This window comes from Vombatus ursinus, unplaced genomic scaffold, assembly GCF_900497805.2.
Source record: "Vombatus ursinus unplaced genomic scaffold, bare-nosed wombat genome assembly UNPS02011014.1, whole genome shotgun sequence".
In the NCBI taxonomy this organism is placed as follows: Eukaryota; Metazoa; Chordata; class Mammalia; order Diprotodontia; family Vombatidae; genus Vombatus; species Vombatus ursinus.
The window spans coordinates 1,692,931-1,708,306 of record NW_020950792.1 but is presented as its reverse complement, the minus strand read 5'-3'; the positions used below and the strand labels follow the sequence as shown (position 1 = coordinate 1,708,306).

Sequence of the window (15,376 nt, the reverse complement as noted above, 5' to 3'; positions counted from 1 at the left end):
GCTTTGAGAGTTGTTCTATGTCCAAGAAGTATTAGATATAAGACATTGGATTAGATGGTAACTACATAGCATGCAGTTTAGTAATTATATGTAACATAGGCTCTCAAACATTTACAAAAGAAATGTGAAACATTTGAGCAAGTGTCTAAAGCTTTGTGCAGCCCATGTAATACTGATTCAAGATTTAACTCCCTTATACACTGGGTTATAGAGGGCTTTGTAAATACCTGTCTACCTATGATGGAAATTTTACTTTGTTTAGATAGGAATATTAAAAAATGAATGTTGTTTCTCCACTATACAAGCTGTTAAATGCTAAAATTTGATCTTAAATGGATACATTTTTATGAAAAGGGGATACTTGACCTATAATTTCATTGATACGGGCAACTTGCAAATGAGTAACTTTCTCTACCAATACAGGTTGACAGCTTCTCTGCACTTTATAGTCTTAGCAGGTGAGAGCACTAGATTAAGTGATTTCCCCAGTCACACAGCTAGTACGTGTCAGAGGTGATATTTGAACCTGGACCTTTCTGACTCCATGGCTAGCTCTCTATCCACTAGGCCATACTGTCCCACCACATCATTTTATGGAGCTTGGACTTTTTTATGTTTTCGGTTCATTTGAAAAGATTAAGACATAAAAGATCTTAGAATTCATCTTCCTCTATTTAATAGATGAGGAAACAAAGACCCAGGGAAGCTCAGTAACTTGCTCAAGATCACATAGCTAACATCAGGGGCAAGATTTGAACTCGTGTCTGTTGACTCCAGAGTCTGCACTGTTTACATCATACCACCAGGTCTCTATGGCTGGTGTCTCTATTGGTCAGATCAAGCAGATAAGTGACCAATATTCAAGTTGTTCTGTTCTATGTAGACATATAGTCTTAGGGACTGAGGAAATATGCTAGATTCAGAGTTTATTATTGTGAGGAATCACTGACAGTGTACATGCACATCTTTTCAATGGGTCCAACTATGAAGGCCTTGGGGATTGAAGAAACTTCTGTCCTTCTGGATAAGCAGCAGAAAAACACATTGTACAGCCCTCTTGTTATCACCTTCCATTCCCATTTGATCTCAGATGTGTGCACAGACATTTAGTCTAATCTCATCTTTGCATATTTGGGGAAAAGGTGGTAATATTTACTTTGAAAAGAACACAAGGCTCCTTGGGTATTGTTCTGTTTCTATGGTGGTGAAAAGCTCAGCTAGGTGAACTCCCTTCAGGAGCGTACAATTAACAGGATAAAACACCACCTTTTTGTGAACCTATTCCCATAGGTTAACCACAGAGCTGAAACAGGGAAGCAAGGTTAAGGAGAGTGGCAAGATTAGGGTTAGAGTAGACGTGAGTATCCCAGTTGTTAGCAAAATCCCATTGCCATGGGATGTTTGGATTTTTCCAAGAACAAGGTGCAGGGCTCCAAAAGGCAGCCTAGTTCACTGAGCCATTAGGTTGCTTATGATGATGACTTTGTCCTGTCGCTATGGTGTGTTCAGACTCTTTGAGTTCTTGAGATTTCTTCTCCAAAAAAAAAAATTCAGTCTCAATTCAATTTAATTCCAGTAGTATCATATTGCTTTTCTTTCTTCATAAGAATACACACACATAAATATTATGTATGTCTTAATGATTTACTAACTTTATCCTTTGGTGACATACATTGTGTTTCATTTGCAGAAACAACTTTTAGTTACCTAAATTAATTGAATAAAAGCACTGATATAATCAGTCAAAAATAGGGAAAAATTTCAAGGTGTGGGCAATCTAATCTGCTTGGCTATAGGATGGAGATTTGTCCTGTCCTAGGATAGCCTGAGAAAAATTGTTTTCAAATTGTTTTAAGAGATTTGTCTTTGGCATACATTTGGATAGATGGGATGTTGCTAGAATGTGATTCTGTCTCTGAACAATAACCACAAAATCAGCTTTTGCAAAATACCATAAGCAAATTATTATGAGTTGAGGTTGCTGGTAATTTATATCCTTCAACAAAATTAATAGATGTCTCTGAAAGAAAAAATAAAACACCAAGAGACATAAAGTCTTTGTTTATGTATTCGCTAATTAAAGGAATTGATGTCTACAGCATGGTAAGAGGAAATTCGTGTCTGACCCACCTTCTAAGAGAAGGAAAATCAGTAATGAACTAACCCATTTAAAATCTTATCCATTTGTGATATTGGGTTTCTTCATCAGAATTCAAAACAGAAGATATGGAATGATGCTGGGTTTGAAATTGAATCCAAGACTGGTAACTTGAAAGAAAATTCACATTTAATAAATAGTATCAAGGCATTACACTTTTAGAGCTGCAAAGCACCTTACCGGTTATCTAGGCGAATCATCGGTGAATTAGTATCTTTAATCTAGTCCCATGGTTTCACTGATACAGGGAATTTGTAATGAGGAAATTCCCTCTATCAATAGAAGTCAGCAATCACTTTGCAACTTAAGAGTCTTTGAAGAATTGCCTAGAGCACTGAGATATAGATGATGGGCCATGCTCAGTGTTACATAACATGTAGCAGAAATGGGACCTGAACCTAGGTCTTCCTCCTTCTGAAGTTAGCTCTTGCCTATTGAGCAAATGTATTTTAGTTCATTTGTGCTAACCTTTGTGATTTAATTTAATACAATATAAAGTTGCTTCACCTTGCCTTTTGTTAAATGGAATGTTTGAAATACTTCATTTTGGCCAGCTGTCTCTTTTTTGTGAACTATCTTATACCATGCATGCTACATGTGGTTAGGAGGATTATGGACATTTCATTATCTGAACCTGGATATTCCTTTCACCCACATCCTTTACACAGGGACTATTCTTCCCATCCCCTAGAGGCAACCAGGTAGAACAGTAGAGTTTTGGAGTCAGGAAAATATGCATTCAAATTTAGCCTCAGATACTTGGCAGTGTAACCCTGGGCAGATCACTCAAGCTCCATATGCTTTAATCTCCTCAGTTATACAACAGGGATAATAATAGAACACCTATCTCCCAGAGTTGTGAAGATCAAATGAGATATTTGTAAGGTGCTTAGCACAGAACCTGGAACATAGTAGTTAATGAACACTTGTTCCCTTCCTTTTCCTTCTTTTTCCTTTTCCCATCAGTGCTCCTGATTTGTACTGTTTGGGGAAGTGACTCTGTGCCCAGTTCCCTGCCAAGGATTCCAACTTTAATGCTTCTCAGTTGTGCATGAAGGATGAAAATACTGTTTAGCAGTGTGCAGACTTACGGGCTTTCATTCCTCTGAGATGGAGTGAATGGTATTGCCTTAATTTTTTTTAACTTAGGATTCAGGCTCATTCCTAAACTTTCAGACCTATTAAACTCCTCTCCATCTCCTTTGAGTGACTTAGATTTCCCTTACACTAATAACACAGGAAAGTGAGGCAGCTAGGAATCAGCCAGAAACATTAATTGGGCATTTTCTTTGTGTATAGAATATGGTACAGGACACACTGCAAGGTCTACACTCCCAGCTGGAATGTAGGCCTAGAAAATTCCAGCCAGCCAACCTTGATTATTCTGTGGTAGACCCTAAATCCCTTAATCCTTTACCCACTTCCCTAGAAAAAACTGGCTTCCTGTTCCAGCTTGGGAGTCCTGCCAGTGTTAGCCCAATTACAACCACTGCATTTCTTTCTGATCTCCCTTTCAAATCAGGAAGACAGGCTGCTGGTTGGGGAAGGAATACAGGGAGATAGGATCTGCACCGCCCTTTTCAGAACCTCAGAGCTAGGAAACAGTGAAGGATTCCTCTTCCCTAAGAATAACAGCAGCACAGGCTGACCAGGTCAACTCCTGGGAGTTGGGCAGCTGTGTGACAATGTGAGACTTGGATGTAGAGGTATGAGAAAGGCCGAAGGCTAGGGCCAGGTTCAAGGTTTGATGGGGATGAGACTGCCATATGATGAAGCAGCTAAGGGCAAGAAACCCCCTGTGCCTATCTTCTGCTCCTTCCCTCCCCTACTTCCTTCCCCTTTTCCCCTGTGCCCTCTCTCCTCTTTTCTACCTTTTATATTTTTTCCCTTTTTCTATCTCTTCCCTTTCTCCTCAGTGATTTTTCATCCAAAGAACAATAACAACAGTTAGCATTTACTTAGTGCTTTACGGTTTGCAAAGCACTTCACATATATTTACATTTGATCCTCACAATAAATCTGAGGTAGGTAATATGATGATCCTCATTCTATGGATGAGAAAACTGAGCCTAAAATAGGTCAAGTGAATCTCCCAGGGTCACAAAGCCAAGGAAGTGTCTGAGGCAGGATCTGAACATAGATCTCTCTGATTCCAGGTCAAGCATTTTGTGATATTGAGCTCCCCATTTATTCCAGTGATAATATTTCTCTTTGCTTTGACAAGTGGGAGATAGCAGAGTAGGTTGTCCATAGTTTTGTCTTGCCTGGAAAGGATCAAAAAGAAATCCCTACTCTTATTCATACCAGATATGAAGATATAGATACGGTCAATTGAGATTTTATAAATGTATACATACATACATATACATGTGTGTGTATATTGTAGACAGCTATCTATATGGTTCTGTAGCTTGGTTTACTCATGAAACTGCTTCTAATTACATTGTTCGGGATACTTGTCTGGCAATGAAATGGAGCTGGGCTTTTTGTTTGTTTGCTTGTTTTACTGGTATGGAAACGAGAAAATACAGAAGTGACTAATATCCTTCAGACGTACAAACCGTATTTGTGTGGAGGAGTGGAGTACATATTTTCTATTTCCAATTCCCATGACCAACTACTCCGCACCACTCATGATCTTGCCATTACCACCAAGTGGTCTACATCCGTATTCGTGAATTTGGAGATTCCTTTATCAGATTGTAATCTTTCATTCCACCTCTCCCTCTTCCTTACAAATTTAAACCCTATTCTTCTGCACTGTGACCTCCAATCCTTCTGCCCCCCAGTTCATTCCAAGGTCATCACCCCCAGCACTACATACACTCTCTTCCCTTCTCCATCTTGACTCCTTGATGAACTGGCTCACCTTGACACAGCCCTCTCTCTTTATCCTGTTAAAGATTTTGCCCTGCCAAATACCAGCCTTAGATTATTTCCACCATCCATTGCTTTCACTCTTACTCACATGCTGCTAAATGAAGCTAGAGAAAATCATGAAACCGTGCTGAATATGTTCACTACAGGTTTGTGATATAATTTGAACTGTACTTATTACAGCAAGGCAGTCCTTGTATACCCCCCTAATTGATTCACCATCCCACTCATCGCAGTAGCTTTTCTAAACCTTTTCATCTCCTCTTTTCATCCCTTCTTCTCCCCTATCTTCTTGGTGGAGAATCTTGCCTCATGTTTCACTGAAAAATTTGCAGAGTTCCCTCTTTTCCCCTTTTCCTCATCTCACATCACTCAGGTACTTTCTGCCACTATCTGCTCTTTTACCACTTCTAACCTCTATTTCACATGAAGAAGGGGCCCTTCTCCTTGTCAAGGCAAAGCCCTCTATATGCACAAATGATCCCATTCTTCCTGCCTTCCCTAGCAGATTTCTCCTTCTTATCATCCCTGCTCTTTAATTCATCTTCAATCATGCTTCTTTTACTTCCTTCAAACATGCCCATGCCTTCCCCATCCTCAAAAAATCTTCACTTGATCCATCCATCCCTGCTAGTTATCATCCTTTCTATCTCCTCCATTTTGTGGCTAAATTCCTTGAGAAGGTTGTCTGCAATAGGTGGCTGGCTCTGTTGCCTTTTCTCTTACTGTCTTAACTCTTTTCAATCTGGCTTCCAATCTGCTTATTCAACAAAAAATGCTCTCTCTAAAGTTACTAATGATCTCTTAATTGCCAAATTTAATGGCCCTTTCTAAATCTTTATCCTTCTTGATCTCTGCAGCTTAGGACACTGTCCTTTCTCTTGGATGCTATTTCCTCTCTGTTTTAAAATTTTTATTTATTATGTTCAATTCAAAATTTTCTTCCTCCTTTCACCCATCCCCCCATCCATTAAGAAGGCAAGAAATACAATACTCATTATACATATGAAGTCATGCAAAACATATTTCTACATTAGCCACACTGCAAAAAAAAAAAGTAAGAAAAATAAAGTGAAAACATTATCCTTCAATCTGCACTCAGAGTTCTTCAGTTTTCTCTGGAAGGTGGATAGCATTTTTATCATGAGTCCTTTGGAATTGTCATGAATCATTACAGTAGCTAACTCGTATAGTTGTTAGAATACTGTAGTTACTATGCTCAATGTTCTTCTAGTTTTGTTCATTTCACTTTTCATCAGCTCATATAACTCTTCTAGGATTTTCTGAAACCATTCTCTTCATCATTTCTTATAGCACAAGAGAAATCCGTCACAATCACATATAATAACACATTTAGTCATTCCCAGTTAATAGACATTCTCTTATTTTCCAATTCTTTGCCACCGAAAAAAGAGCTGCTATAGGTATTTTTGTATACATATGCCCTTCTTCTTTTTTTTTTTTTGTTCTCCATGGAGTATAGACCTAATAGCAATATTACTGGGCCAAAGGGTATGCACAGTTTTATAGCTCTTCGGGCATAGTTCCAAATTTTTCTCCAGAATGGTTGGGGCATTTCACAACTCCACCAACAGGTCAATAACAGTTCTATTTTTTTTCCACATCCCCTCCAGCATGTTATTTTCCTTTTCTGTCATGTTAGCAAGTCTGATGGGTGTGAATTGGTACCTCCAAGTTGTTTTAACTTGCATTTATCTATTAGTAATTTAGAACATTTTTTCATATGATTATAGATAGCTTTGATTTCTTCTGAAAGCTGCCTGTTCATATTCTTTGATTATATGTCAATTGGGGAATGATGAATATTCTTATGAATTTGACTCAGTTTTCTATATATTTCAGAAACAAGGCCTTTATTAGAGAAACTTGCTGTAAAAATTCCTCCCTCCACCCTCCACCCCCAAGTTTCCTTCTAATCTTGGCTGCATTGGTTTTGTTTATGTGAAAACTTTTTAATTTAATGTAATCAAAATTATCCATTTTACATCCTGTGATCCTTTCTGTCTCTTGTTGGGTCATGAGTTCTTCTCTTATCCATAGATATGACAGGTAATTTTTTATACTCCCCTAATTGCTTATATCACCCTTTATGTCTAAATCATGTATGCATTTGGAGCATATCTTGGTATACAGTATGAAATATTTTACTATGTCTAGTTTCTGCCAGACTGCTTTTCAGTTTTCACGGCAGTTTTTGTCAAATGGTGAATTCTTGCCCCAATAGCTTAAATCTTTGAGTTTTTCAAACACAAGGTGACTGTGATCATTTACTTCTGAATATTATGTGCCAAATCTATTCCATTGATCAACCACTCTATTTCTTATCCAATACCAGATTGTTTTAATGATTACTACTTTGTAGTATATTTTGAGATCTTGTATTCAAGTATTTGTGAGGCTGCTTTCCTTCACATATTTTTTCATTGATTCCCTTGATATTTTTTACCTTTTGTTCCCCAATATAAATTTTGTTATTATTTGTTTAGCTCTATAAACTAATTATTTGGTAATTTTATTGGCATGGTACTGCATAAGTAAATTAATTTAGGTAGAGTTGTCATATTTATATATTGGATCAGCTGACACATGAGCAATTAAAATTTCTCCAATTGTTTAGATCTGTCTTTATGAGAAAAGTGTTTCATAATTGTGTTCATATAGTTCCTGGGTGTGTCTTTGCAGGTATACTCCCAAGTATTGTATATTGGCTGCAGTTCTTTTAAATAAAATTTTTCTTTCAGTAGCCTCCTGCTGGATTTTGTTGGTAATAAAAAGAAATGCTGATGATTTGCATGGGTTTATTTTATATCCTGCAACTTTGCTAAAGTTAATCTTTCAACTAGTTCTTCAGTTGATTCTGTAGGGTTCTCCATCATAATTCCATCTGTAGAAAGTTATAGTTTTGATTGCTTATTGCCTATTCTTGTTCCTTTACTTTCTTTTTCTTGTTTTATTTTGGTAGCTGGTATTTTTAGAGTCCTCCCTCACTCAAATCCAATTCAATTGCAGGTCATGTCATCATCTCCCTGATGTCATGGTCCTCTTCCAGAATGAAAGACAAACCACAACCACACACAACAATGGGGATAATGGCCATCTTTGCTTCACCTCTGATTTTATGGGAAAGGCTTCTAGTTTATCACTACTACAGATAATGCTTGCTTTTGGTTTCATAGAAATACTGTTTATCATTTTTAGAAATGCTCCACTTATACTTATGTTTTCTAGCATTTTTCAAACTAGGAATACATGACATATTTTGTCAAAAAACTTTTCATGCATCTATTAATATGATCATGAATTTTATTATTTTTGATGTGGTCAATTATACTTTTATAGTTTTCCTAATATTAAACCAGCCATTCATGGTATAAATCCAACCTGGTGATAGTGTATGATCCTTGTGATTTATTCTTGTAATCTCCTTGCAAGCATTTTACTTGAAATTTCTGCATGAATATATCTATTAGGGAAATTGGTCTATAGTTTTCTCTTTGTTTTGCTCTACTTATTTGTACCATATTTGTATTATTGAAGGAATCTGATAGTACTCCTCCTTTGCTTGTTTCTAAAAACAGTTTGCATAATATTAGAATTGTTCTTTAAATGTTTGGTAAAATTTACTTGTAAATACATCTGATCCTGTGGTGGTTCCTCCCCCTGCCCCCAACCTTGGGAGCTCATTTAGGGCTTGTTCAACTTCTTTTTCAAAATTAGGGTTATTTAAGCATTTTATTTCCTATTCTTTTAATATGATCAATTTGTATTTTTATAAACATTTATTTCATTCAGATTGTGTTTTATTGGCATATAATAGGGCAAAATAGTTCCTATTGTTTTGATTTCATCTTCATTGGCTGCGCATTCACCTTTTCCATTTTTGATGCTAATAATTTGGTTCTCTTTTAAAGATCAAATTAGCTATGGCTTACCTATTGTTGTCCCCCATAAAACCAGTCCCTAGCTTTACTTATTAGTTTCATTTTAAAAAAAAAAACATTGTTTTATTAATTTCTTTGATTTTTAGGATTTCCATTTTGGTGCTTAATTGGGGATTTTTTTATTCTTTTTCTAGTTTTTTTTTTAGTTGTATGCCCAATTAATTGATCTGCTCTTTCTCTCCTTTACTTACATAAGCACTTAGACATAAAAATTTTCCCTAAGTACTGGTTTTGCTGCACCTCAAATTTTGGTATGTTGCCTCATTGTTCTCATTATCTTTAATGAAATTATTATTTCTGTGATTTATTCTTTGACCCACTCATTCATTAAGATTTCATTTCCAATTAATTTTAGTCTATGCTTCAAAGACCCATTATTGAATGTGCTTATTATGCTCTGAAAAAAGGTACATTTAATATTTTGTTTTTCTGCACTTGTTTGTGAAGTTTTTATGCCTTAATACATGGTCAGTTTTTGTGAAGGTGTCATGTACAGCTGATAAAAAAGGTAGGTAGACTCCTTTCTATTCCCATTCAACAGTCTCCAGAGGTCTATCATATCTAACTTTTCTTAAATTCTATTCATCTCCTTAACTTTTTTTTAATTTTATGATTACATATATCTAGATCTGAGAAGGGTAAATTGAAGTCCCCTACTAATATAGTTTTATTTTCTATTTCCTCCTGTAATTCATTTAACCTTTCCTTTAAGAATTTGGATGCTATGTCATTTGGTGCACTTTAGAGTTAATGTTCACTGTCTATGGTACCTTTTAGGAAAATATAGTTATCTCTTTTCATTAGGTCTATTTTTGCTTTTGCTTTGTCTGATATCATGATTGCTATCTCTGCCTTTTTTATGTCAGATGAAACATAACAGATTCTTATTTTGACTCTGTGTTTTTCTATTTCAAGTGTGTCTGTTTTAAACAACATACTGTTACATTCTAGTTACTAATCCATTCTGCTATCCTCTTCTATTTCCTGGGTGAATTCATCCCATTCACATTCATAGTTATGATTACTAACTGTATATTTCTCTCCATCCTATTCTCTTCTATTTATCCTTTTTTTACCATTACATCCTCAAAAGTCTGTTTTGCTTCTGACCACTGCCTTCCTTCCTTAATCTACCTTGTCTCACATCACACTCCACTCCCCCACCTCTTTCCCTTAGCCCCTTCTTCTCCTACTTCCCTGTTGTGTAAGATGAATTTCTCTACTCAGCTGTGTGTGTATATACATTCTTCCCTCTCTGAACCAGTTCAGATGAGTAAGGTTCATTCTGTGATGGACAGACTCCAAAGAGGTATTTTACTGCACTGAGTCAAATGTTTTCTTGGAATCAATGAATTAGAAGTGGAATCTTTAAATTCTCAACACCTCTGTCAGTTATGTGAATGTCTGTATGTGATTAACTGTATACATCTGTAAAAGCTAGCCTATTCCCTTTTCATGTTTTATCAAGTTTCCCCTCTATGTATGTTCTCATCAAGACTTTATAAAGATCACAAAGCAGTTGTATGGGTTGGTGGTTGTTCATGTATTTTTGGTCCCTTTTTGGGTAAAAGTATCATTCATAATCTTGTCAATTCAATAAACACTTATTAAGCATCATCAGAGATGTTACAGAGGAGATTTATACATCAGGTGGGTCATTGGGCTTCATAATAACTATTATCCTTGGGCAGCTAGGTGGTGCAGTGGATAGGGCACCAGCCCTGAAGTCAGGAGGACCTGAGTTCAAATCCAGCCTCAGACCAAACACTTGACACTTAGTAGCTGTGTGACCCTGGGCAAGTCACTTAACCCCAATTGCCTAAATAAATAAATAAATAAACTACTATCCTCTCCAGTTAGTCAATAAACATCCTGAGTTCAGATCTGGCCTCAGACATTTACTAGCTGTATGACCCCGGACAAGTCACTTCACCCTGTTTGCCTCAGTTTCCTCATCTGTAAAATGAGCTGCAGAAGGAAAAAGCAAACCACTTTGCCAAGAAAACCCTAAATGGGATCACGAAGAGTCAAACATGATTGAAAAACAACTCAGCAAAAGCAGCAACATGAGCACTGAGGATACAAATAACAGCAAAAAACAGCATCTGTTTTCAAGGAGCAAAGTATAATGAGGGATACAGTAGTAACTCAGTGGGAGATTGTGTGGTCCAGTGGAAATAACAGTGTCTGGCTCAGTCACTTACTGCCCACTTACTTGGCCAAGTAATTCAATCTCTTTGAACCTCAGCATCCCCTGCTGTGAAAAACAAGGCTTGGACTCAAATGTCTTCTAAGATACTTTCTAGCTCAAGACATATCACCTTATGAATTAATATTTTTGTAGCTTTAATATCTACGTGGGGCTTTACTTATGACAAACCTATGAGGTAGGCACCATTTTACAGATGAGTAGATAGACTCAGCAAGGTAACTTGCCTATGGGCACAAAATCAAGTGTTGGAGCCAGGATTCAAGCCCAGGATGTCTGACTCCAAGTCTGGTACTCATCAGCCACCACCCTAAGATTCTTTCTTCTCATTCTGACTTGGCAAGTTAGGAAATGGAAAGTGACCATTACCAACTGGTGAACTCTTACATTCTTTAAACTTCCCTTAATATTTTTTTCTTTTCTTTACTGGTCTATCGTATCCTCCTTTTCTCACAAGCAGAGTCTCTCCCCTAACTTTATAGTTCTGTTCCATATTGCTCTTCTCACACTCTCTTCCAAAGTGTCCTGTCAACTGTTTTCAACATACATCTTATGTCTTCAACCTTCCAGCCTTTCTCCAAGTAGTCTTCTAAATGCCTTCTCATCTCCACCTCTTAGAATCACTTCCTTCAAAGTATAGCTCAGTTGTCAACACTTATGAGGAGGACTTTCCTGATCCCCGCAGGTCTAGGCTGCCCTCTCCCATTCTTCAAGTAGTTTTATATATATTTTGTGTTTATTTATTTACGTACATATATCCCAACAGGAGAATGAAAGTGCCTTGAGGACAGGTATTATTTTGGTTTTGTATATATCCCAATATAATTGTTAATTGAATTGAACTGATTTAAATAAGACCTTTTGGCACTAGGATGATAATATACTCTTTCTCCTTTAAAAAATGTGATGATTGTTGCTAATAAAATGCAAAAGCTATAAAGCCTCATATAAATTATTCCAACATGCTTTCTTTTGAAGAGCATGATTTCATAATTCACCATCAGAGTTTCAGATCTAGAATGCAATATATTTTCAAAATAAGTAATTCAAAACTCATGTTTCATTTTTGGGCAGATATGAATTAGGAGCAGCTTTGTTCATTGGATGGGCTGGAGCTTCACTTTGCATAATTGGTGGTGTTATATTTTGCTTCTCGATATCTGACAATAGCAAAACACCCAGGTAAGAAGTGCAGACAAAAATGATCTATTTGAAAAGTCCAGAATCATTCTAATCCCAGCTCTGCAGTTTACTACCTGTGTGTGTTACCATAGGCAAATCTCTTAACTTCCCTGGGTCTCAGTTCCAATCATCAGGCAAATGAGAAGGCTTGGGCTTGATGAACTCTAAGTTCCCTTCAATACTTCTGAATCTGTGATACCAGGATTCTAAACTACATGTGTGAAAAACAAATTTTAAATAGTTAATATAGTTCTCGAAGAAAAACTTTGCAGAATCCGTTTTGGAAAGGTTGCATATAAGGAGACAAGAATTTTAATAGATTTGCTTGGCAGGGGGCACCCTCAGTAAATCATACTATATACTTAAAACTTCATTGGAAAACTGTGTTCCTGAAATTATATATGTTCAGTTGTGTACTGTGTAAACCTTTTAAGAACAGTATTGATATAAAGGTTACTATATGTTAACATACAAAAATAGTCTTAAGTGTGAGTACACAGTGAAGAAATGTCCCTACAGGGATAGGTTCTGGTCCTGAACTCTCTATCCCTAATCTAAAGGGTCCAGTAATCTTTCCTACTTCCATCAACCTTCCACAAGATTGGTAAGAGAGATTCTCTGGTCAAGATGTCAACAAACCCTTCTCCTCTTAATTCAAGCAAAACAAGGTCAAGATGGAAAAGACTTACTTAGGATTTAAAGGAAACAACAGACAGAGAGGTTGTTAAATCATAGCCATCATTTAGGCCTGACCAAAACTCATTTTTCACAACAGAGACAGAAATCGTTGATAGGAATTGCTAGTGTCTTCTTGACTATAAGATGGATGAAGTGTGCTTAAGAGTTGGGAAAAGAAGAGGCAAGAATGTTAATAAACACCAATGAGAGATCCTCAAATGCTTGCTGGATTTCAGTATTATACAGAAATATCAAGGAAAGATGATCTGAAGGAGGGAAATAACTGTCTCCCCTCACCCCCCCATGCCCCAGATATATGTCATAATATGCAAATTTGTTTTCTTGCCTTTCAGAATGGCATATGCGTACAATGGACCTACATCTGTTTTATCATCTCGGACAAAGTACCAGAGTGGAGAAGGAGATTTTAAAAACACAAGCTCTTCAAAACAGTTTGATAAAAATGCTTATGTCTAAATAGCACTGCTACAAATCACAAATCCAAGTTTGTCATTAAAATGTGAACTGTTCATAGAATGATTTCCATCAAGGTTCCACTGTAATTAACACAAGCTATTTTTAAAATATGAATTGTAGCATTAATGATTTTATGGATGTAAATTTTCTTACATAGTTATGTACTAATCGTTTTCTGTTGCGGCTTTCTTATAAAAAAAATAAACAGGTTTACTTACCAGGTATTTTAATTGATCGATTATAATACCTAAAATAGGGAATACTTTGTTAAATACAGGTTAGCCCATACATATAGTATTTTCAAGTTAACCTTCCAAGTGGCTTAAATGATGAAAGCTTTGGCTTTCTATTCATTTAAAATAGAAAATTGAATGCACCTAAAAACTCAACTACTTGAAGCCAGCTCCCATCCCCAAACAGTAAGTGCTTAATATTGTTATTTATTGCTCCTTCTTCTTTCTCGAAGAGGACCAATGACATCATGAGGGTGGTGTCTTGACTTGCCATGAATTGGATGTAAGTGCTTTAATATGAGTCTGTTGAATTGAATCAAAGCTGATCACCCATTGGGGAGATCAGAATTTGTTCCAGAACTGTTCAGACTAAATGGGGTAGAAGCCAGTGACTTACAGGCCATTTTTATTGTTTCTCACCACCTATCAAAACAGTGACACAGATTAGGAAGGTTGAGAAGAAGGAACACTGATATTGGAGTGGAAATGATCTTGACCAAAATCTCACTGACACTTAAGTCTTATATCGTTTCAGGGGACTTTTCTGATAATCTGTACAAGTATAATGCTCAGGGGTGAACTGTAATAAAGGAATAATAATAATAATGATAACTAGCATTTATACAGCACTTAAATTTTGCAAAGTAGATATTATCATCTACCTCACAAGGTTGTTGTGAGGATCAAATGAGATAATAGTTGTAAAGTGCTTAGCAGAGTTACTGGCATGTCGTAGGTGCTAGATAATGACTTTACCTCATTTTATCCTCACAACAACCCTGAGAAGTAGATGCTATTATTATTATTGTTCCCACTATACAGATGAGGAAACTGAAGCAGACAGAGGTTAAGTGACTTCCCAGGGTCACACAGCTAGTAAGTGTCTGAGCCTGGATTTGAACTTAGGTCCTGATTCCAAGTCTAGGGCTTTATCCCCTATACCACCTAACTGTGGGGGTAGGAAATAATGGTCTAGTTAAGTCCCAATGAAGGTTCTAGAGGCTAAATTTAGGTTTGCACCCTTCTTCACCAAAATACAGACACACCGGAACTCTCCTTGGGTCTTATGTAACTGGAAATATGTGACTGAACACTTTGAAGAGCTAGACTATGAGATCACTGAAGCAAGAAGTGAAGAAGGTAAGATTTCTGAACAAGACAAAATGATGGTTCAGTAAACGGACATTCAGATCATCTACTACACTTAGTTCCATGCAGTGGTCAGAAATTTGTACAGGAGGTATTTGTGAATCATTTGATACAGAATAATGACCACAGCGTGATTACACTTCTAGGGAGGAGAGGGAAAAAATTAATTATATTTCTGAGTAGATCAAGTGAGTGACTGGAGAAGTAAGTGGAGAAGACTCCATTTGAAAAGATGCTTTATAGAAACTGAGCTAGCTCGGGATTGGGTGAAACATTTCTTCATAAAAAGAAAACTGGCTTAAAGCCACATGACAAAGAATAGGAGCCAAGGACCAGTTTGTGAACCAATGACAATTTTTTTCTTATGTGGCCTGCATAAAAGAGTACAAAGTGAAGTTTATTAGTCTGCAGATGATGCTTAGTTCTCTTGAGTCCAGAAAAATATCACAAA

General features: G+C 36.7%; 1 protein-coding gene across 2 annotated transcripts in view; it reads left to right on the top strand.

The window, feature by feature from the left end:
- Positions 1-14,029, top strand: part of CLDN10 (claudin 10) — a 142,442-nt gene extending 128,413 nt beyond the window's left edge. For both annotated transcript variants that reach the window (XM_027855677.1, XM_027855676.1), the window contains exons 4-5: positions 12,281-12,388; positions 13,420-14,029. In XM_027855677.1, coding sequence (XP_027711478.1) covers positions 12,281-12,388; positions 13,420-13,543 — 232 coding nt within the window. In that variant the 3' untranslated portion in view covers positions 13,544-14,029. The remainder of the gene's footprint in view (positions 1-12,280; positions 12,389-13,419) is intronic.
- The last annotated feature ends 1,347 nt before the right edge of the window (positions 14,030-15,376 follow it).